This window comes from Mercenaria mercenaria, chromosome 14, assembly GCF_021730395.1.
Source record: "Mercenaria mercenaria strain notata chromosome 14, MADL_Memer_1, whole genome shotgun sequence".
NCBI classification, from domain to species: domain Eukaryota; kingdom Metazoa; phylum Mollusca; class Bivalvia; order Venerida; family Veneridae; genus Mercenaria; species Mercenaria mercenaria.
Genome location: NC_069374.1, coordinates 42,955,245 through 42,979,721, shown reverse-complemented (window position 1 = coordinate 42,979,721; position 24,477 = coordinate 42,955,245). Strand labels below are relative to the sequence as shown.

Below are 24,477 nucleotides of genomic sequence, written 5' to 3'. Positions count from 1 at the left end.
CATTCATATTTGTTCCCCTTTTGTATATGAGATACTACCATTAATTGTTCTCTTTGCTGCTCCCTTCTGTTGAGTGTCTGCTCTGACTTTCTTTCATTCACCTTCATGCGTTAAATAACTCTTTCCTTGATCAGTCACGTGATTTTACTCCCCAATAGGTAATGACTTAAATTTTTGGAGAGCGGCTGTTGAGCTATTCAACATTAGAGGACTAAGGATTGCTTAATTCAATTTTATGTACTGCCCATGTAAATCAGTAAACGCTTTTGTAAGAAGAAGTTTATATCATCTAAGATTAATAAGCGTTACTGCACTGAAATTCAGACCATATATCAATTTCATAATGACATATATCGTATATTTTGACATTTTTCTAGTCCTTTCGCGAACAGATAAACATCACACAGTTGTACTAGAACATTAGAATGATTTTATTCTAACATCTATTTTATATTGACCCTTATTAAATTGTTACTATTATTAGGAGATGTCGAGCTGAACCCATTTGAATCACTGTTTATCGATACTCCATCAAAATATACGTAACAATAGACATAAATTAGAATATATTTCAGATAATGTTTTAGATTTCGATATTTTATGCTGCACTGAAACTCATTTGTGTGCCGAAATAAATAACGACAGTTTACATTTATAGGGTTATGATACAATGTTTCGTAAAGACAACACCTCGCATTCTGGGGGATATCTAATCTACCTTTCATCCACTTTGAGAAGAAAAAAAATAGAATCAGAAAACATATTGCCAGAATCCCTATGGATAGAAATTAAAGATCGTAACAGTACATTCCTTACTGGCACTATTTACAGACACCAAATTATACTGTTAATTTTTTAGAAACATTGGCTGTTTGTATTGATAAAGCTACCGAAATATCAAATAACATTATTCTTATTGGAGATGTAAATGATAATCAACTTAGTGATACCAATACAAAATTTAGCGACCTGCTCATGATATACAACATGACTAATTTTATGACAGAAGTAACTTGCGTCTCTCATAACTTTAGTACTTTAATTGACCCTATAACTGTTTCAGATGGCATTCCCGTGTATAAGGATGGTATTTTGAAAACAGATAATTACATAAGCGGCCATTACGGTACATATGTAAATATCGAGATTAACCTCCAATATAATATACCTTTTAAAAGAAAAGTATGGAATTATAAACGCGCAAATTTTGAAATGTTTAATAATCTGATACAAACAACTAATTTGCCCTTCTTATACAACGATACTCTAAATAATGCATGCGACTCTTATTTTTAACAAATTTCTAAAATTAGCAAAAACATGTATACATACCGTCATCTTTTGTTACTGTCCGTCCTAATGACAAGCCTTGGTACAATTCAGAAATACGGAAAACCTTGCAACAACATGATCGATTGGGAAATTGTCTTTCACGAGATAAAGGTTAATAGAGGCCTCCCTATACAACAGCTCAGAAAAATGAAATGCTACAAGAAAGCAAACTGGAATGGCCTCAAACAAGACTTTGAAATGTTTTCAAAGCAGTTTCTTGCAGCAAATCACACTGATCCAAACACGGCTTGGTCATCATTTAAGGATGAGCTAAACCGCCTTAGCTCTATCCACATCCCAACTAGATGTACTAAAGTCCGTCATGATCTCGCATGGGTTACTCCTGCCATCATTAGGCAAATAAGGAAACGGGGCCGTCTGTATTCCAAAATACAAAGTTCAAAGTCCCACTCCCACTATGAAAAACTGGTCAAAGAATATAAATGCTTAAAGGGAAAAATACAAAAAGATATTTGGGATAGCTACTGGCAGTATTTAGACACCATAATCTTCACTGCCGACTCCAAACCAGATCAAAACAAAAAGTGTTACTCATTTGTCAAATCGAATAGGACAGAAAATAGTGGTGTTGCTCCTCTTAAAAGTGAAGGTCAAACATTTGTCGCTCCGACAGCAAAAGCAAACATACTCAATCGGCAATTTGAGTCAGTTTTCTCACGGACTCAGCCCCTAAGCCTCGCCCAGTCATGCAAACAACTGCTAACCCCTGTAAATAAACCAGTCATGCCCAAGGTCAACATATCCCAGGAAGGTGTAGAAAAGCTCCTTAAAAACCTGGATCCAAGTAAAACCTCTGGCCCAGATGAACTACCACCTAGGTTATTGAAGGAACTGTACTTAGAAATAGCCCCTGTCCTTACCTACATATTCCAAATCTCCCTCAATAATGGTATTGTCCCCAATGACTGGAAGCATGCAGTCATTGCCCCTGCATATAAAAAAGGCCCTAAGTGTAAACCCTCTAATTATCGCCCCATATCCCTCACATGTATTGCCTCAAAGTTAATGGAACACATTCTTGTTTCCAACATCATGTCCTTCTATGATCAGTTTAACATTCTCAGCCCCTACCAACATGGTTTCAGGTCAAAACACAGCGGTGAAACCCAGCTAATATGTTTTTCCCAAGAAGTCAGTGACAGCTTAGAACAAGGTCAACAAACAGATAAAGCAAAGCTTTCGATAAGGTAGATCATCGCAAACTAGTTCACAAGTTACAAAGACTAGGTGTTAATCCACAGGTCACTTCATGGGTCAAGTCCTTCCTTCAGGGTCGCACTCAGTAGTTGTCGTCGAAGGTCACAATTTAGACAATCTCCCCGTCCTCTCTGGTGTCCCACAAGGATCGGTCCTCGGACCTTGCCTCTTCCTCTCGTACATAAATGATCTGCCTGAAAGTGTTAAAGGTAAGGTGAGGCTGTTTGCAGATGATACAATAGTCTATGTTACGGTCAAATCAAACAGTGATGCCCAAGCTCTACAGCAAGACCTTTTCAGTCTCGAAATCTGGGAGTCTGATTGGTCCATGGAATTCAATCCAGATAAGTGCGAAGTTCTAAGTGTCAGTCGCTAAAGAAACCCTGTAATATTCCCTTATAAGCTGCATGACATCGAGTAAAAATCGGAGGATTCTGCCAAATATTTAGGCGTAACCATTAGTAAAGACCTATCATGGACCAATCATATCAATAATGTAACATCCAAAGCAAAAAGAATCCCTAAGATTCCTCAAACGTAATGTCGAAACCCCAAATAAAAGAGTCAAAGAGGTTGCATATAAAACCTATGTTAGACCCCAGTTAGAGTACTGTTCCACCATATGGCATCCATGGCAAAAATACCTAACCCATAAAATTGAGCAAGTTCAAAGATTAGCAGCAAGGTATGTCTATAATGACTACAATTACACCAGTAGTGTCTCCGAAATGATAAATGAACTAAGCTGGCAAACCCTAGAACAACGCCGTTAGATCAGCTCACTTACTATGTTATACAAGATCCAACAACACCTTGTTTTTGTTGACCACAGTCACCTTAGACCTACTAGAAACTTGAACTACTTGATACCGTATTCAAAGACACATTATCATGCAAAGTCCTTTTTTCTCAGAAGCATACGTCTGTGGAACAGTCTCCCTGTGTCTTTGCAAGCTAGTCCCAGCTTAGAAGTATTTGCTGGGCAGCTACCACCCTTCTATCAGTTCTAATTCAACTTCCTGCTTTTACTTTTTAACCTGACCTGTAAAATAGCTCGTTTACTTTATCTTTTAGACGCACATAATCTCTGTATTCTTATTAATTTTAACAGCTATCCCTGACTAAGCGCCTGCTAGTTATAATCGATAACGATTGTTAAGCAGTATAACATAGACATAGACATAGAAATTGTCAAAATGTTAGTCAAAGAAAACTCAAAAGGAAATAACAGCATCCCAACCCTTATTAATAATGATCAAACTTTTCTGTGTCTGATATGGAAACGGCATATACTTTGAATAATTAATTTGTGTCTATTTCAAATGTAGATTATTCGAACGTTTCTCTTCCATCTTTTATTGCCAAGACAGATCTCTACTAAATGATATAACAATTTCGGAACAAGATATATTTGATGTTATTCTAACCTGCAATTAAACAAAGCATCCGGACCCGACGAAATAAGCCATTGTTTGTTAAAAAGGACAGCATCCACAGTTAAAAAACTCTTAATATTTTATTCAACAGGTCCGTACAAGGAGGTATTTACCCAAATTGTTGGAAACAAGCTAATGTTATACCACTTTTCAAAAAAGGAGAAAGTATCACCCCCTCTAACTATAGACCAATCTCTGTAATCAGCTGTGTAGGTAAAGTCATGGAGCGTGTTATTTTCAAGTATACGCACAATTTTTTAATGTCAAACAATTCAATATACAAAACTCAATCAGGGTTTCTACAAGGACATTCCACAGTTTTTCAACTCATATATAATCAAATTTGCAAGCATTTTGACGAGTAAAAGGCAAGATGCATAGTCGTCTGTATTATATCAAAAGCCTTTGATAGAGTTTGGCATAAGGGTCTTCCTTTTAAACTTAGGCAACATATTTTCAGGCAAATTGATTGAACACTTTTTTTCAAATCGCTGTCAAAAAGTTTTCTTTAACTCCTCTTTCTCAGACTTTAAAGAGCTTAAAGTTGGCGTTCCCAAAGGCTCAGTGTTATGTCCTCTTTTCTTTCTTATATACGTTAACGACATCGAAGACAACATGATTATTTGCAGATGATAGCTCTCTAGCCGCTTTATCTTCCGATATACACGAAATTGAACTTTCTCTAAATTCTGACCTTATAGATATATCAGAATGGTCAAAACAATGGCTGGTTACATTTATTCCTACAAAATCAGAAGCTTTGTTCTTTTCCATCGTGCGTAGACAATGTCCTAATCTTTTGTTTGAAAATACTCAGTTAAAATTGTTCGAACATCACAAACATCTTGGCATAACGCTCTCCAAATATTGTAAAGTCAGCATGAAAAATTCTAGGATCTATTTGAACGTTGAAATTTAAACTTAGAAGGCACACCTTAAATAAAATCTATATAGCTTATTTGAGACCAGTCCTAGAATATGCCTCTGTTGTTTGGGATAACTGTGCGAATTGTGAAAAAGATCATTTAGAAAAGATCCAACTTGAAGCAGCACATATTGTTACTGAATTAACGCGTTCAGCATCAATAGAAATACTTCTTAACGAAATTGGTTGGGTTTCTCTGTCTGACCGTATAAAAATACAAAAAATAATTTTACTAAACAAAGGAAAAAATAATAATCTGCCAACATATCAACTAGATTTATTCCGATTTACCGTAAATGACTTAAATCTATACAATTTAAGAAATTATGCCGATTTTGAAATTTTAGCCAAATAAGTTTTAGCGTATTGAAATTTACTTTCAGTCTACTATTCCCTCAGCAATAAAGTTGAGTTGGAATGATTTGACTATCGAAACTCGTCAGGTAGGATACGAAACAAGTGCAGTAATCTAAACGCCGACTTGTTTATTAATCACATCAGAGAAAATCCAATGTGCGACTGCGGATCCGAAACGGAAGATGTAGAACACTATTTTTTTTTAAATGCACTCGTTTTTCACATCAAAGAAGAGAACTTTTTTTCCAAAACAAGATTATTCCATCCACTAAGTGTCAATAAGCTATTATACGGCAAAGATAATATTTCTATACTCTTTTCATCGAAGTTCAAAACTATATCAAACACTTGTCTTAGGGACAAATATTTTCCATCCATTGTATTGAATAAAACAGTTATAAAACATGATATTTATTCAGCCTGTTGTTTTCGTTTATATTTTTCCCTTTTCCTAAAGCCTTACTATTAAGGGGAAATAACTCAGTTATTACTACAAGTCCAGCGTATTACAATCAAACTCCTGGCCTTATCTCCTACATTTTGATCGTTTATATTGCCCTATACATGATTCCGTTATACGTTCACTAACATGATACTAACTCGCCACCCATAACATTACAATAATGATGTTATAAAATAAAGTGATGGATCATTGCACTCGCCACCGCTACGATAAGTGATATACACGTACATCATTGTTGTTGTTGAATAAATATATATCTATGATATATTATTTATTATCATTACAGCCCTCTTGCCAGTAGAGTCTGGAAGGTAGAACCCTCTGCCCATGCAAACAAATATGTTGCCACGTATAGACAAAGGTCAGCTCAAGTAGCAACATGTGCTAAGCTCTACCGAAGCGAACCGTGACAACTGGCCTCACGTTGGGCGCCAAATGTCACAGGGTGAGAAAAATGTGCAGCCAGACCGGGACTCGAACCCGGGGCCACGGAATACCGTTCCGATGCTTCACCGACTGAGCTACCCGGCCGCCTACACACCTTCTCCCCGTTTTAATATTCAAGTTCTATACCGTGACACACACAAGACGTTTCCACTGTACATAATGTATGTCTTATGTCCTCTTGTCATTTTAACTTTACTTTGGGACAGGATGTATGTGATTACTGGGTAGACACTCGGAGATATGAAGCAGAATATTTGTTCCTTTTCTTCATTAACGCAACTATCATGATTACAACCATAACTTCACTATTTCTAAAACTTATTATTTATAATCGTTTAATTATTATTATAATTACTATTATTGCTATCATTATTGTTATTATCATTGATATCATCATCATTATTATTTCCTTCTTCTTCTTCTTCTTCTTCTTTCTCTTCTTATCATTGTAATTATTATTAATATCATTGAAATATATCATAATATCTTTAAGGAATGCTAAATTTAACTAATACACTCGTTCATTTTTCATTTGCCATTAATGTTACGCACTTGAGACGGGCTGAAATCTAATATTGTTATAACTTGTAGCCCAGCCCATTTGCTTTTGTTACCTATTATGTATATGTGCTGTGTATTATGTGTTCAGAAGCAATAAAATATGGTTAAATCAAAACCTCTGAGGCCGAAAGTTCCCATCTGCACCTACAACCAGTTCGGAAAGAATCTTATAATATTACGGTTTAAAACATATTTAAGAAATATGTGAGTTTGGTGCATCAGGGATACATTTAGAAAGAGATGGCAAAAAATCATTTTGGAAGAGTTTTAGACTCGTTTCGATCACAGACTATATTTAACAATATATTAGTAAGGTAATTGTTAAGATGGGGACTGGGGAAAAACAGATCAGCTCTTGATATGAAATCGAAATTTAACATAATAAATGCATCAGATATCAATCAGAATAACTGACGTTATTGTTTCAAGCCACATACCCTCGGATCCCAAGTAAATCTGTCCAAATCATGAACTTTGAGTCGCTCCCGGCAACTTTTATTTAATGGACTAAACGGCAAGGCAAAACGGAAACGAATTGACTTACAGAAAACAAGAAAACGGTTGAGATTTTCATGTTTAATATATATCAAGCTAATTACATATGCATTATGAACGGAAAATTAAAAACGAAAGATATAAATGAGGTGAACAAATTGCAAAAGACATTTCCTGTAACAATTAAAAATATATATTTAACAGCCTTAAATTTTCAGTTTTTTATAATGCTTTTTTTTTATTCAGCATGTGAAATATTTTACTAATAATATCGTACAAAACATTCATCATCGGTGAATCACACCTTGATACATATCAAAGTTATAGACACTTGAAATACCATGTTTAATAAAAAAAAATCACAGCAAGGATATTCTTCCCGGGTGAATGAACATTTCAATATCTGATTCTGTAAAGACATTTTATATGGTTTTGATATTGCTAGAAAATAATTGTAAAACTGCATCCAAAATATTACTTTGGACAACAGTTATTTTTAAAGAAGCCAGCACATGTTCCAGATTTCTTTTCCCAGTGACGGCAGAATCGCCGACACATACAGGGAGATTTGGGACAACATTTCTTGCTTTTCAAACCACCGCACTTCCCAGCTTGTTTCTCCCAACTCCTACAAGAGAATCGGCATCGACACGGAGCGATTGCTGTAAGAAAACAAGAAGAAAACGAAAATAATAATGTCGTTGTTGTCTACATTTCCACCTCATAATGATATTTTTATATCTTTAACATTTTTTGAAAACGATAAGAATTATTTGTTTCTTTTTTTTTTTTTTTTTTTTTCCTTTTTCACTTTATAGAAATGTTTTATGCAGTCTTGTAATCCGCCAGATACTATTTTGATCGCTGATTATGATAATATCGAATTAATTGTAGTTCTAAATTAGATAGATAAAAATAAATAATTTCTTTGCTTTGACATAAATGTTCTGACGTGCAGTCCAAGAAAAGGTCAATTGAATTTTAGGGAAAATTCGCAAAATGATACGTGCATATTACGTTAACAGGTAAAATGCAGATACTGCAATAGTAGAATGCATGTAGTGCTAAAGCATTCCCGGGGTTCCAGACGTTTGTATTCCTGAGTTGGTGATCATCTGTTACACCTTAAATATTTTGACACAGTGCTAAAGCATTCCCGGGGTTCCAGACGTTTGTATTCCTGAGTTGGTGATCATCTGTTACACCTTAAATATTTTGACACAGCACCTACTGTTTGTTATAAACTCTACGGTGCATTGCTATGCTTCGTTGTGTCTGAAAGGGCGGATGAACAGTTATTAAACTAAAACTACTGTTTGTTCCACCTGTGTTGTCAAAAGATTTTTCCTTGAATTCTCTTTAGATTTAAAACAATATTGCACAGCGTCTTAATGAAAAGAGCGAAAAATAAGAACCTAATAAATTTTCATAATATCTTACTACTTTTGATATTATCGCCTAAAACGCTTTTGATGAGGGATTTTCAGCTTCATGTATTTATATGCAAAAAAAACTAAAAATCAGTACAGACTCCGTTTGTGACTAGATTATTACAACAATTTCAGGATGTCCTAGTTACCATAAAATAACATTTCCACATAACATTTTTGTAAAATTTCGAAGAAAAATATTTTAGAAAAATTTGTAACTTTGCCCAATATTTACAGAGGGGAAATACAATTTTGGCCACAAAATTGACGATATCAAAGTTAATATGAAAATAGAAAGAGTTTACCACAATTATCGAAGACCTTTAGAATGACTTATTGTTCCGAAGTTCACGAAAAACCCTTCTACGGATTAGGTGGATTACACAGTTGTACATTTGTATATCCAAAATACAGGATAACTAAGTTTTTGTTTACATTATGTTAAAAGGGTATGAATTTATCTTTTAAGGAATACTACTAAGGTGCACAGAATCAGTTTTATTGTCAGAGGTTTCCCCATAACGCATGGAATTGCTAGATTATGATGTTACATTTTAAAATAATCTAAGTGTTCCTTTGGCCATTTTATTGATCTTTTGTTCAAATAAATTCATTTATGATTTCAACATAAATACGTAAACGATTAACTATCAGTATATGGAAGCTGCGAGTAGTGCTGCAGACAAGAAAGTAAAGGCTACAACTTATACAGTGAAAGAAATCTCGAAAGCAAATTTAATAGCCGTATTCACTCCTCTCTGAAATTCTAAACATTCAATATATATCATAGACTCTTTATAGAGACAATGGTGGACAATTAGTTAATTTTGCAAAATAAACAGTTAGTTTTGAAGCAAGCTAGAAAATTATGTAACACAAATACCTTCTGTCTCTTGCAAAAGCATGACTGCGCACACCGCTAAAACCAGTACTCCGATATAAAACTTCTGCATCATGAAAAGGTTCTTTATACAGTTAAATTTCAGGAATTCTTGAAACGATAGATTCAAATGTGAATATTTATAGCTGAATATATAGCTGAATGATTTCGATGGTTTGGCGATCAATTAAAATTTCAACAAATAAGAATAAACAGATTAAATCTAACCCGGATACGCAGGATTTTTGCGCATTGATTGGCTAAACTGAAATATGACTGTTTGGTTATCGTTTAAAACCTCAACAACAATGAAAAACAAGAACAATTTCAACAAGGTAATGGCCCGTGTAAAAGTAAATATTTTCATCCCATTTATTTGTTACATATCAATAGGCCTAGACAAGTGGAGTCCTCCCTTCGGGCACCGCACCACAGAAAAGTAATAAAAAATCTAGATATGTCTTATAGTTGTGTACCGTATATATTAACTCGTATAACTCTGAAAGGACGACGGAACTTATAATAAAGCAAAATGGAGAGACAATTTCGATTTTATAAATGACAACAGACAAATACTAAGCCGATTCAAGTTACGTTTTATCATATTATGAATACCTATTAAAAAATCAGCGTTGATGCCTATTTCATTTAACAAATACTAAGCCGATTCAAGTTACGTTTGTTCATATTATGAATACCTATTAAAAAAATCAGCGTTGATGCCTATTTCATTTAACAAATACTAAGCCGATTCAAGTTACGTTTGTTCATATTATGAATACCTATTAAAAATCAGCGTTGATGCCTATTTCATTTAACAAATACTAAGCCGATTCAAGTTACGTTTGTTCATATTATGAATACCTATTAAAAATCAGCATTGACGCCTATTTCATTTAACAAATACTAAGCCGATTCAAGTTACGTTTGTTCATATTATGAATATCTATTAAAAAAATCAGCGTTGATGCCTATTTCATTTAACAAATACTAAGCCGATTCAAGTTACGTTTGTTCATATTATGAATACCTATTAAAAAAATCAGCATTGACGCCTATTTCATTTAACAAATACTTAGCCGATTCAAGTTACGTTTGTTCATATTATGAATACCTATTAAAAAAATCAGCGTTGATGCCTATTTCATTTAACAAATACTAAGCCGGTTCAAGTTACGTTTATACATATTATGAATATCTATTTTAAAATACTCAACGTTGCCTATTAACTGTAAAGAAACTGCACAAATGTATATTATAGGGTCTGTGTCGATTCTCCCACACCATACGTCTTGTGATTTGTTAACTGGTTGTAGGCGCAGAGGGGAATATATAGGCGGAAACGAGTCTCTGCTATGAGTTCCAGTTTACTTTTATTATCTGTAGCGTAGTGTTAAAGACCACACAGGTTGTAGCTTTACCCAATAAAATGGTTCCAGCGCAGTCAAACGGAAATCGTTATGTTTTTTACTTGTTGAGCCTTATTCGTCATAAAAAGTCTTACCAGTACACCATACTGTACATAAAATCCTATTCAACGTACTGTATAGTTTCATTTTATGTATTTTCTCTCTAAAACAATGTTATGTAGAAGCTAGTTGTTCCTTTTGTTGTGTTTGAAAATAACGGATTTGCAATGATTTGTTTTTGTTTTTTGTTGGTTTTTTTTTCTTTGTTGTTTTTTTTTAGGATAGTTTAATTAAAAATATTCAAAGATATGCCTAATGTTACGCGTTACTACCGAGGTGTATGTATTTTTTGTCCTAATTAACATAAAAATATAAATTAGCACTGGAATCTGCTACATAAATATAGTTCAGTATGGTTTCTTTTGGAGCACGAAGGTCATCTTACACTCTAACATGTAAGATGGGGGTTTTCCGGCTGGAAACTCATGTCCAGAATGCAAGAATGTGTGATCATTTTTTCTTGATGAGCTGTTTTTTTATTGCTAGATCCGGTTTGTATTGTTCGCGGTTGGCTATCTACAGCCACGTATATGATAGATATCTTTACGTCAATACGATTATTATGATGAAAACTGATGTTCCGTGTAGAGGTTGTTGATGTATATTAGTTTTAGTGGCGAGGCTGTTGTTGTATACTTGACATCAGTATAATTATTTTGACAATTGGTGTTCCGTGGCAATGTTGTTTTTGTAAAAGTACTACAAATCTGGCAGATATGTACTTTTATCCATACTGTCAACATGACTCTTAATATGGCATTAAAATTATATTTTTCATCGATATAGCATATTATGTAGCGGTAACACTTCCAACTGTCCTTGTCGAGACTCGTACTTAACTACTACTGGCAAGGGACCCGATTCGGTCTTTTTAATGCATGTACATGTACGAAAGTATATGGGAAAATATATGGGCTAAACAAATTTTACAATTCTGGTCTCAAACCTTGTAGTGTGATGAAGTGTGTATGTCTATAGACTTTGAATTCTCATCATGCTCTGGTAGTAAAGAGGCACAAAATGTTGGAGATTAAATATATCTTCTTTAGAACTAGCTTTGAAACCAAATAAACTTTATAAATGAAATTTGCAATCAAACAAATAAAATGTCGCGGTTAAGAATAAATGAAACATTTTTATTTGTATTTGATTTTTGTCATAGAATGGTATGAAAAGACGGTTTAATATTATATTCCTGTTGAAATTCACCCTTGCAATCTATAAAGATAATTCCATAATAGCATCAAAAGAAGTAAAGTAGAATCCACCAGCGCTCAAATGCTTCAGACTGGTAAATATTTTAGTCACACTTATTTACGGATCAACTATTAAGTATGATTTAAGACTGAGTGCATTGCCAAGCAGATTTTGGACAAGTGACCTTTTGCATACGCAATGATCAATAACACTACTGTAAGATTGCTATAGATCTAGTACTATAATTAGATAATTATCAGTACATAGTAAGATGAAAAAGGGTAAATATAAATCGATTATTGAATAAAGATCAATTAAGCCGTATTTATGATTAATCGTTTCGTCGCATAATTAGGAAAAGTTAAGCCGTCCTGTCAGGGAACTCGAAAGTGTAATGTTTCGTGTTCAGATTGTATCCGCGTCATTGGAGATAAATATATTACAAAGTTTCAAGAGAAATGACCCAGTATTTTTGCTAAGCATCTGTAGAATACAAATCTACAAATGCTCAGCAAATATACAGATTTTTTTATGCAAGAATTTGGGTCTTAATATATATATTAAACGTTACATATAATGAAAACATTTTAAAAATTAGCAATCGAAAAGTACTCCCCATTTGATTCAGAAAATGGCTTACAAAAACTAGTTTTCTTATCCCTCTGTGTGGACTGTACAAGCTTGGCAGAGCTGACATAGATAGTTATATAAGCCTATTAAAAAGTTACTCAAATTACTTTTGTAAAATTTCTGATCGTTGAAACGACAACAAAATCCTAAAAAGTAGTGAACTAGTGCTCACGATGAAATTTCTTAAACAATAACGACTGGAATATAAGCATAAATACATGTGCAAGGTAACTTGTTGTCGTTAAAAATTCTCTTTAAAGAAGTTACCTAACTGTCATGTATATCTCCACTATGAAATTAAACAGCAACTGACCTACATAAATCATGACAATGCCATTTTATCTGGAGAAGGAGAAGAGGCAAATTTATTTACCGTAGTGTAACCTTTTCCGCCAGGTTGAAATGCCGTATAACGGGTTTTAAACCTTCCACTTACGCATGCGCCATGTTAAGCGGAAATAGCGTGATTATCCGACAGTCAGCTGTCAACAGTTAGCTAAAAGAAGGATGGACCGCTTGAAAGACGGATGGTTTAGCGAAGTGAATGACTTATGGCCTGGTCAAGCAATGTCGTTAAAAGTGGAGGAAGTTTTATTTCATGAAAAATCAAAGTACCAGGATGTCATTGTATTTAAAAGGTTTCAATATTTCATTTTTTATGGCCTTCCCGTTGATTTTATCTGATATGGCCCACCATCAGGTCATGTTGCACGTGCATGGTTTCCCATAAAATGTGATACTAACAGCCTTAATCGGATTTGGTATATTCTGATTGGTGAATGGTATTCAAATCAAGCAATAGGGAACCAGCTATCAACAGTTTTCACAACGTATCCCCTTTTCTCATAGGCAGTGGCTAGTGAACCGTCACCGGTGCAGCAGACCCGAGGTCTAGTGCACCGTCACCGGTGCAGCAGACCTGAGGTCTAGTGCACTGTCATTTTGTTATATATAAAATATAGCCTTTATGTAAAGTTTAATCAAAAGATATTTTCACCAGTAAAATGCAAGAACATAACTAAAAGAATGAAGTAAGATAAACCTCAACTTACCTGTTAATTTACTGTTTTACCTTAAAGCTCTGATCTCCGTTCTTCGGCAACAGTGGTATCCATCATTTACTAAGCTATTTCCGAATGACATAATGAATTTCATTGATCCTTTTTTTTAAGTTATTGTCTGCATTTGGACATACACCCAACAAAATTCCTAATCGGTCAGTTTATATTTGTATTACTATTTTGTCAATAATGAAGGTAATTACACGAAATTTCACATGCCGACATTTAAATAGGTACTGTTGCTAATCATTAATTTATTTTTGGTGACTCCTGGCCAAAGTAACCGTATTAGGCATTTTGCCTAATATTGGATATTTTGCATGTGCAGTGCATGTGCACCAAAATGCACGTGTTCGTTTACAATTTTGGCACTACTGACTAAAGTCCAACTAGAAAAACACATATTATGGTGAAATTGACACAAGAGCAATGGGATCGAGCTGTCGGAATGTTGCTAGCTGGGACACATTTACGGCGAGTGTGTTACTGTTTTTACAATTTCAATAGAATTTGATGCTATTCTGTTTTTAACTGTTACTTTGATGGTTATTTCCATGTGTAACCTTAATTCCTTTTACAAGAACCTTCACTCGTTGCTTATCTACCATCCGCGCTCTTTTTTCGAAATTTAACCAAGTACGATTCATTGAAATGACCGATTTTGAATTTTGTTGTATAATTTCGACAGCCCGGGCGCATTGCTCTTGTATCAATTTAGTGATGATATGCGTTTTTTAGTAGGACTTTCGTCAGTGATGCCAAAAGTGTTCATTAACACGTGCATATTGGTGCACATGCTATGCACATGCAAAATATGCTAAATTGGCCAACACGCCTGAAGTGGTTACTTTGGCGGTAAGTCGGTTAAAATAAATCAATAATAGCTGCAGTACCTATTGAAATGTCAGTATGTTAAATTTCGTGTAAATACTTGCATTATTAACAAAATAGTAATACAATAAAAACTGACCGATTAGGAATTTTGTTGAGTGTATACATGTATATGTATGTATATTAAAACTGAAATTCGATCTTAATTTCAGATGTATTATGTCAGTGACAATTGACAATTAACAAATACAAATATCTTTATTTCACTCAGGTCATGATATTGACAACATGAGGCAAACAATTGTTAACAAATTACAAGGCTCACAATGTGAAAAGTTTTTCTCTAAGCAAAATTACATACCCATAAAAGAAAGAAATTAACTCTTTATGAAAGATGAAATTCGGAAATGTTGACATCTGGCAAGCAAATATTTTATAATGTACATTTACGGTGAAAACTGTTATGGTTTCAATACTTGTTATATTTTTAATTAAAAAAGCTACATCTTACGAAATCTATGATAAAAACTGTGAAAAACAATAAAGATTGAATTAAAACAATAAATGGAGGTCTACAAATGTAGGCTTTGTTGGTAGCTTGTTAAAGTTATTAAATTTTAATAATTAGCTTGGGCATGATTGTCTTTTGTATCGGCAGCTCTGATCATGAGATAGTGAATCTAAAATTAAGTTCGGATTTCAATTTTGATGTATCCAGATACAGACAATAATTAATCTTAAATGGTCATAAATATACTAGTATGCTATTTATAAAAATTAAACATTTCTTTCAATGAAACTCATTCTGTCAGAACTGAACGTTCTACTTAAGAAACATTCCGCCATAATAAACTTTCTATCAATAGACCATATCTGATAGCGGCACAATGTTTTAATCTGTATATCGGTAAATTAAAAGGTAATAAAATCTGTAAAAAGATCCTATGGAAGCAAAGAATGCAACCAAGAATAATAATAACAGACTCGGTTTGATTGAGTCTGTTCATGAGAGGTAATGAAATGTGCAACACCTCTCACGCCCCCTGAGTCAAGGTTTATTTAAATTAGAATCATCTTACTTCCTTCTTCTTATAATGATCACACATATAACTGGTGACAATAAGTTATAATTATAATTCAAAGAAAAGCTATATTTCATATACATGTATAACAAAAATGACGGTGCACTAGACCTCAGGTCTGCTGCACCGGTGACGGTTCACTAGCCACTGCCTTTCTCATAGGTTACAACACACTAAATAGCAGATCTGGCTACCATAACTTAACTGACACTGTTTTTATTTTCTGATGGTCACGTCAATTAAGAGATCCGTAACAGCATATAAACATCTCTGAGCTGAAATTTTTTAGCTAAATAAATAGCTGTTCTTTATTCTGTATAAAATTGACATATTTCCAATGGCCGCAGCACACATCAGGACCCATTTTAAATGTCTGTAATTTACATTTACTTATATTGTCGGCAGTGCTTTTTTCCTTCATAATAGGAAATAAGAAAATAAGGAAAATAGTATACAAAGCAAAAAAAACTGAGGACTGTTTGTATCCACCACCATTGACAACCAGTAGGGCTGTCGGATATCGAGGTCTTGTAATCAATATGAATACTACAAATGGTATTTACCAGGTCTAGGAAAGTGGTATATTTACAGATTATCTGTAAATTTACAGATTGTATGAATGAAAACTGTTGAAATTACATTTATTCTCAAAACCGCAGTTTGAAATTAATTGGTTTATTTACAATATGCATAAATTAAGGTCATTTGTGAGTTTCAGCCATTTTTGTGGACTTTGAGTTTTTGACATTTTAAGAAAAATCAAAGTCAACAGAAATGACTACTTTATGACCATGTTTTAACATATTGTGAAACTGACAAATATTGCATTCATGAGTAAGTGAAATGCTGATCTGCGTGAAATGACAATTTCTTTCTTGCAATCTAACGTAAAATTGTTATTTTGAAGTTCTTACTTTTTTAGCTCATCTGTCACATACTTAGTGACAAGGTAAGCTTTTGTGAACATATGTCTGCATCCGCCATTCGTCCACAATTTCTTGTGAACATGAATGAGACCACATTTTGCAATCGATTTAAATCAAACTTTCACACAACTTGAATTGGCATAATGTCTTGGTTCCTTTAAAAAATATCTTGGGTTCCAGAGTTATGGCCCCTTGAAGGGCCAGAATTTGCTATTTTGGCTTTTGCAGCCATATAGAGACTCCATTAAATTTTATGGTTTTATTTGATACAAACTTGCAAAATGTCTTTAACAATAGATCTTGGATTCCAAGATGAATCCATCAAATCCAATCATAGGTTCCAGAGTTACATGATGGGATCTGGCCAGTGTTTGAAAGGAACTGAGATATTCCAGAGTTACAGCCCCTGATTCACCCCTGAAAGAGCAAAAAAAGTGTTAAGATAGTTTACATTTGATTTTAATCACACTTACACACAGCTTAAATCACAATAAGATCTCGCTTTCTTTCGAAAACCAGCTAGATCCCATCATAGGTTACAGAGTAAAATTTTCTAATTAAATTTGTCCCTTTCAGCCATATAGAGATTTCATTTATCAAAAAACCTTCAAAAATACCTTCAACTTAAAAAATACAGGTGTATTCTGGTTATGGAAAGTGTATTCCAGTTTTTCAAGTCAAGTCAAGTCAATATTTATTTATTGTCGGTAGATAAAATAACATTATAAACATAAGCTATGTATAGCTTTTGACTGACATATACATACATAGAAATCAAAATGTTAAATTACACATTTTACATATATAAAATCTATCATAAATTGATATAAATTAAGAGCTGAAAGACAGTACATCTCGAAAGACAAAGGTAATAAGCACTGAAGAGTACTATTTGTTTAAGAGTATGAAAATAAAATTTCTAATTCATTGGTTAAGTAAATAAATAAAATATACTGTATCTATATAATAAATTACTAATCTGAATAATAAATAACAAAACTCAAAATATCTAAGCACATGCACATGCAATGACAGAAATGGATAAAAAGCTTAAAATAAAGTACATGCTGTTTGCAACTAAGAATATAAAGCATACACAACAAAACAGCCTAAAAGCACATAATAATTCAAAATTAGAGAACAGATAAACATCGAACGACTAGAAATTAAGACTCAGACATAGTTAAAAATGATAAATAAAGCAGACTTACACAAGCTAAGGCAATGCAGGTTTACTGGCAAAATGAACATGAGCAGCTCTCTCCGTTCCATGCACCAATCAAATTTTTAAAGTTATTGTAATTGACCTCATCCCTAAGGTGTTGTGGCAATGAGTTCCAGAGTTTAGGTGCATAGGACCGGAAAGAGTTGCTACCATAACTGGTTGTTCTTACCTGAGGAATATTAGCTACATTTGTATACCTAAAATTGAAAGAGTGAGTTTTAATAGTAACCAAGTCATGTAAATAGGTTGGTCCTTGTTTATGAATAATTTTGTGAATTTCTAGTGCCATGGTTCTAATTCTTCTTAATTTTAACGTTGGAAGTTTGGATTTGGTTAGAAGTAAATCATAATCAGATATATAATCATCATAGATGAAGCGCAGCGCTCTTTCCTGGATCTTTTCTAGTTTTTTAGTGTATGCTTCACCACAAAAATGCCAAGTAAGGGGGCAATAGTTAAAATTTGATAAAATGAAAGAGTAATAGATATTTAATTTGCCTAGTTTACATAAGTGTTTCCCAATTCTCTTTAAAACATTTAACTGCCTTGAAGCCTTTTTTACAGATGTTAGAAATGTGGGTGTCAAATTTTAGTTTAAAGTCAAAAGTTACACCTAAAAGTTTTTAGGTGGATTGCGGTTTAATGTGTGACCGCAAAATCCCAAATAAAAGGAAAAGCCTAGAGGCCACATTTATGAACCTATCTTCATGAAACTTGGTCAGAATGTTTATCTTGATAATTCCTATGGCAAGATGAAAACTGGGTCATATTGGGTCAAAAAATAGGTCACCCAGTCAAACCAAAGGAAAAGCTTGTTAACACATATGACCCTATCTCCATGAAACTTGGCCAGAATGTTTATTTTGATGATTCCTAGGCCGGGATCGAAACTGAGTTATGTGGGGTCAAGAATTAGGTCACGTGGTCAAATCAAAGGAAAAGCTTGTTAATATTCTGGAGGCCATATTTATGACTCTATCTTTATGAAACTTGGTAAGAATGTTTATCTTGATGATTCCTAGGCCAGATTCAAAACTGGGTCATGTGGAGTCAAAAACTAGGTCACCACTTAAAGCAAGGTAGAGGCCTCATTTATGACCTTATCTACATGAAACTTGGTCAGAATGTTTATCTTGATGATTCCAAGGCCACGCTTAACAGGAGAGCGATATAGGGTCATCATGACCCTCTTGTTTGGTTAACACTAAACTTTGCTTGAAAAGTCAGATGCACAATATTTTCTTAGATGCAATCAAACTTCCAATCTCATGTCACCCCGACTGTTTGAGCATTGATCATATTTGGTCAAAGTCATTTCAAAGTGATTTATCTTAGCAGTTTAGAACCTATGATAACTGTAGATATGATCGTTGACAAAGTTGACAAAAATACACTTACATTAGAAGAACCCGGTATTGTAATTTCATTAAGTGAAATGTGAATGCCAGTATATCCTATACTTTTTCATGCTCGCTTGCAAGCATTATGTATAGTGAGTTTTATTTTGAGGTCATGTAATTTGTTGATCCTCAGAGTGAGACACAGATTTTGATATATTTCAGTGCAACATATGGCAATGTTTTGGTGTTAGATGGTGTAATTCAATGTACAGAGAGGGATGAATTCTCGTATCAAGAGATGTTAGCTCATATACCACTGAATTCACACCCTAAACCTAGAAAGGTAATCCTTGTTTGCTAAATAACTACGGAGGTTAATGTATTGTTTCTGACCCTGTTCAAAATAGCTTGGCTGTACAATATATATTGGAGAGCTATCCTACTTACCCCTGCATCAGTGACCACGTCCACAGCTTGGTTAAAGTTTTGAGGCTTTTTCACTTTGTCTGGTATTACTTGATGGATTTGCTACAAACTAATATAATATATATGTAAATAGTTGTCCATTATCATCACCCACTTACGATACAAGGTCTATAAATCTGGTACCATTATCTCATAATATATGCCCCTTTTTTACTTAGAATTGAGTTTTGGTGCACGTCACACTATATCTGTTATTATTACTGAATGGAATTCATAATGGTTCAACAGATCTGTATGTCTGCTCGTAAATACAAGTAGAAATCAGAATGAGTGGAACTGGATGTAGTACTGGTCTTGCAGAACAAGTGCGATTTTGACAAAAATTCTGATAAATTCAATGAAAACTGATCCAGTAAGAAGCAGAAGCATCTCAATAATTGAAAATGGAATGTATTGTTACTCTAAATTCTGTCCTGCACCATTGTCTTATCACAAGATTCCAGACCAGTAACATAATATCATTTTTAAGCCCTCTTCGAAGAAGTTGGGGTATATTGCTTTGCAGTTTGCACCTGTCAGTCGGTCGGTCCATAGAGCAAACGGTTTCCACCCAATAACTTGAGAACCACTTGTTTCCTTAGTGAACTGCAGGACAAGTGGAAATGCTAAGTAGGTCGTCCTGCAGGACAACTTCTTTGCAAACAGTTTGTTGAGGTCTGTTGATTCAAACAGTTGCTCCATATCATTACCCGCATCATATTTGTAAATGTCCATGAAGTGCAGCTGGGCATGATATCTTTAGCTCGACTATTTGAAGAATAGTCCAAGCTGTTCTACTCACCCTGGCATGAGCTTCAAGTATGCCCCTTTTGGACTTGGAAAATCCTGGTTAAAGTTTTGCATGCAAGTTACTATCTCCAAAACTAATGCAAATATTGACTTAAAACTTCACATGTGTCCTTGGGGTTATAAAACCAGGTGGTAGCATCCAGTTCCATAACTCTGACACGTATGCCCCTTTTTGGACTTAGAAAATCCTGGTTAAAGTTTGATATACAAGTATACTAACTATCTCAAATACTAATGCAAACATTGAATTGAAACTTCACACTTTCTTTTCGTGTATATAAAACTAGGTCAAAGCATGAAGTCTCATTTATATAACTGTATTTTGCAAAATTATGTCCCCTTTTCAACTTAAAATCTCCTGTTCAAAGTTTTGCATGCAGATACTGGATTGAAACTTACAGATATTTTAACATTTAGGGTAATATTCCTGTTTCTGGGACAACAGTTCAAATAGCCGAGCATTGGCTTTTGTTTGGACAGCGTTTGTTAGTCCCCTGGTTGAAAACCAGTTTCGGGGACTATAGGAATGCGCTTTTCTGTCCGTCATTCTGTCCGTTCGCAATATCGTTTCCTATCCATAACTGTCATCCATGAAGGGATTTTAATATTACTTGGCACAAATGTTCCCCATGCGCAATGTGTCATGGGCAAAACCCAGACCCCTAGCTTTAAGGTCAAGGTCACAATTGGTGGTCAAAGTTCAACAGGGCTGTTTTCCTGTCCGGTCCATAACTCTGCCATCAATGAAGGGATTTTAATATTAATTGGCACAAATGTACCTCATAATAAGACGATGTGTCATGCACAAATTTCAGACCCCTAGCTCAAAGGTCAAGGTCACACTTGGCAGTCAAGTGTAAACATGGCAAGAACAGGGTCTGTTTCGTGTCCGGTCCATAACTCTTGTCATTCATTAGGGATTTTAATATCACTTGGCACAAATGTTCCCCATGATGAGATGACATGTCATGCGTAAATCCCGGATCCCTGGCTCAAAGGTCAAGGTCACAGTTGGAGGTCAAAGGTCAACAGGGCTTTTTTCCTGTCCGGTCTAGAACTCTGTCATCCATGAAGGTATTTTAATATTACTTGGCACAAAGGTTCCCCATGATGAGACGACGTGTCAGGCGCAAAACCCGGACCCCTAGGTCAAGGTCACAATTGGAGGTCAAAGGTCAGTAGGGTTTTTTTCCTGTCCGGTCCAGAACTCTGTCATCAATCAATTGATTTTAATATTACTTGGCATAAATGTTCCTCATTATGAGACGACATGTCATGCGCAACACCCAAAACCCTAGCTTAAAGGTCAAGGTCACTCTTGGAGATCGAAGGTCAGTAGGACATTTTTCCTGTCCAGTGTATAACTTTGTCGTGCAAAACAGGATTTGAATATTACTTGACACAAATGTTCACCACTGTGAGACGGAGTTTCATCCGCAAGAACCTGGTCCCTAGGTCGAAGATCAAGGTCACACATAGAAGCTAAAGGTCAGATACAAGAATGACTTTGTCTGGAACATTTCTTCTTCATGCATGGAGGGATTTTGATGTAACTTGGCATAAATGTTTACTACCATGAGACAGATTGTTTTGCCCAAGAACCAGGTCCCTAGGTCTAAGGTCAAGGTCACACTTGGAGGTCAAATGCCAAATTCAAGAATAACTTTTTCCAGAGCATTTCTTCTTCATGAATGGAGGGATTTTGATGTAACTTGGCACAAATGTTCACCACCATGAGGCACCCTTGTTTTTAGAATTATTCCCTTTGTTGATACTATAAATAGCTTATATTGTAACTTCAGGCCTCCTAGTGAAACCTTTAAAACCTTTAAAAACCTTTAATTTCAAAGCAAACCTTTAAAACCTTTAAATCTTCTGCAAAAACCTTTAAAACGGCCAAATAGCCTGTAATTTTCACTCGAAACCTATATTTTTGTTCAGACTGCTTGCCGCGCCAGTTTAAAGCAAGTAATGGTTATACTACTGTATTTCTTCCCCCATTTTAAGTGTTGTTATTAGGATACTGCTTGTGTATCTTTCATCTTGAGTTTTTCAGAATGCTGTTGTGTTCACCAGACCACATACATGTAGGTGTTTGCAGTAGTGTTCACCAGACCATGGGTGTTCCATGTATTCAGCATAAGGTACCACGGAGCTGAATGCTTGAAATGGTCTGGTGACATGATGTTTACACTATGGTAACAGTGGACAAGGTCTGGTGAAGATACAGCATTCTGAGCAAAGTTGATGTAGACACTACAAATTCAGGCTTTCAAGTGGCCCTAAAATTCCTAATTTTCTTAGGTCTCCCTAAAATTCCTAAAAAAAATGCTCAAAAAGGGCCAAATTCCTAAAAAAAACTTATTTTTTTCAATTGTCCCTAATTTTTTGTAATATCTGTCTGAACTTAAATTTGTTTTTGCACAAAGTCATGCATATAATGATCCAATTAATTTATTGAAGTTTATTTTCTTTAAGATTCATTTTCAGAGGTTGCTTCTATCAGTTTCCATGAGTTCCTAGGCTACATCTTCATGAAACATAGATTTACTTCATTGAGTGATCAGGCCTAGATCCATGGCTGGGCCCAGGAGGCCTGTGCCCCCATTTGGCTCATCAAAGTTGCTCTCGACTAGTTTGGCAAAGAATAAATATTTTCTCAAAATTAGGCCCAAAAACGCACCAGAGGCCACCATTCCATTTCTCTATTACAAAATTTTCCAGGGGGAGGACCCCCTGACTGCCCTTTCAATGAGGGGATTGCCTCTTCAGTACCTCAAAATTTATATATAAGTTTCCCAGAGGCCACCATTGATATCTACATTTCAAAACATTTCCAGAGGAAGAGTCCCCTGACCCTCCTAAAACTACAGGGATACCCTCTACCACACATCAAAATTTAGACCAAAACATGCACTACAATCAAGCATTTTATACCTGTATTTTAAATTTTTTCAGAGGGGTGGCAGCATCCTTACCTCCCTAAAATTAGGGGGCTACACACTTCTATGCCTCAAAATTTAGAACAAAAAATACACAAGCACCCACTATTTCATACCTGTATTTTAAAATTTTCCAGGGGAGAGCCCCTAACCCCCTCCCCCCAATTGAGAGAAGTACCCCTCCAGTACCTCAATATTTAAACAAATAAAGGCACCAGTGTCCACCATTTCATACCTGTATATCAAAAACTTATGTTGGAGACACATTTGTTCTAGAATGGTGCCCCTGCAAAAAGCAACAATATATAAAAGGACGGGCTTGACATGTTGACCTGTGGGCATTTAGTCCTAATTTAGCCCTTATTTTTTGCAAGAATAGCCCTAATTTTTGGCAAAAACAACCCTAATTTTAGCCCGAATTTTTTGCCAAATAGTGCTTGAAAGCCTGTACAATGTATAAAACAGGAACCATATACAAAATAGGTGATATAAATGTGCAGTGAAAGTAGGTATACCCATTAAGTTAGGTATGTATATCAATCATAATGTATAATTCAACCAGTATGAGATAATATCAAACATGCCTATTTCTGATATCTGGTTTTAGAGTGTGGGTTTCCATATATAAATTAACTTTTTTTAGTAAATACCTATATATATTTTGTGTTTTCAACGAGAATTCCGACAAAAATAGCCTTTATTTACTCTTTATTTTTTAATATTTTACACTAAAAGGCCTTTATTTCCATAGATTGGAGCCTTTATAAAAACCTTTATTTTTGTTCAGGTCTGCTAGGAGGCCTGGTTATTATTTATTACAGGCCGTAGGGAAAAATCGAGACCATTTTCTGTGGTACAACATGCATGTTACATCCAATTTTTAGGTGTATTTTGACCTATCTCTACCTGGTAAAGAGTTTTATGTGGAATTATATAGAATTTTTTTTACTATAAA

The 24,477-nt window shown here is 34.7% G+C and overlaps 1 protein-coding gene and 1 long non-coding RNA gene across 6 annotated transcripts in view; one reads left to right on the top strand and one right to left on the bottom strand.

Moving 5' to 3' along the window:
* Nucleotides 1-7,300: 7,300 nt before the first annotated feature.
* Nucleotides 7,301-9,719, bottom strand: LOC123528199 (uncharacterized). Its single transcript, XR_006681919.2, has 2 exons — nucleotides 9,548-9,719; nucleotides 7,301-7,896 (listed from the first exon to the last, which is right to left on the bottom strand). It is a non-coding gene; the product is annotated as an uncharacterized LOC123528199 (long non-coding RNA).
* Nucleotides 9,720-13,288: 3,569 nt separating this feature from the next.
* The window catches only part of LOC123527375 (spermidine synthase-like), a 30,084-nt gene continuing 18,895 nt past the window's right edge, over nucleotides 13,289-24,477 (top strand). For all 5 annotated transcript variants that reach the window (XM_053523331.1, XM_053523332.1, XM_053523334.1 and 2 more), the window contains exons 1-2: nucleotides 13,289-13,478; nucleotides 19,528-19,648. In XM_053523331.1, the coding sequence (XP_053379306.1) occupies nucleotides 13,348-13,478; nucleotides 19,528-19,648 (252 nt within the window). In that variant the 5' untranslated portion in view covers nucleotides 13,289-13,347. The remainder of the gene's footprint in view (nucleotides 13,479-19,527; nucleotides 19,649-24,477) is intronic.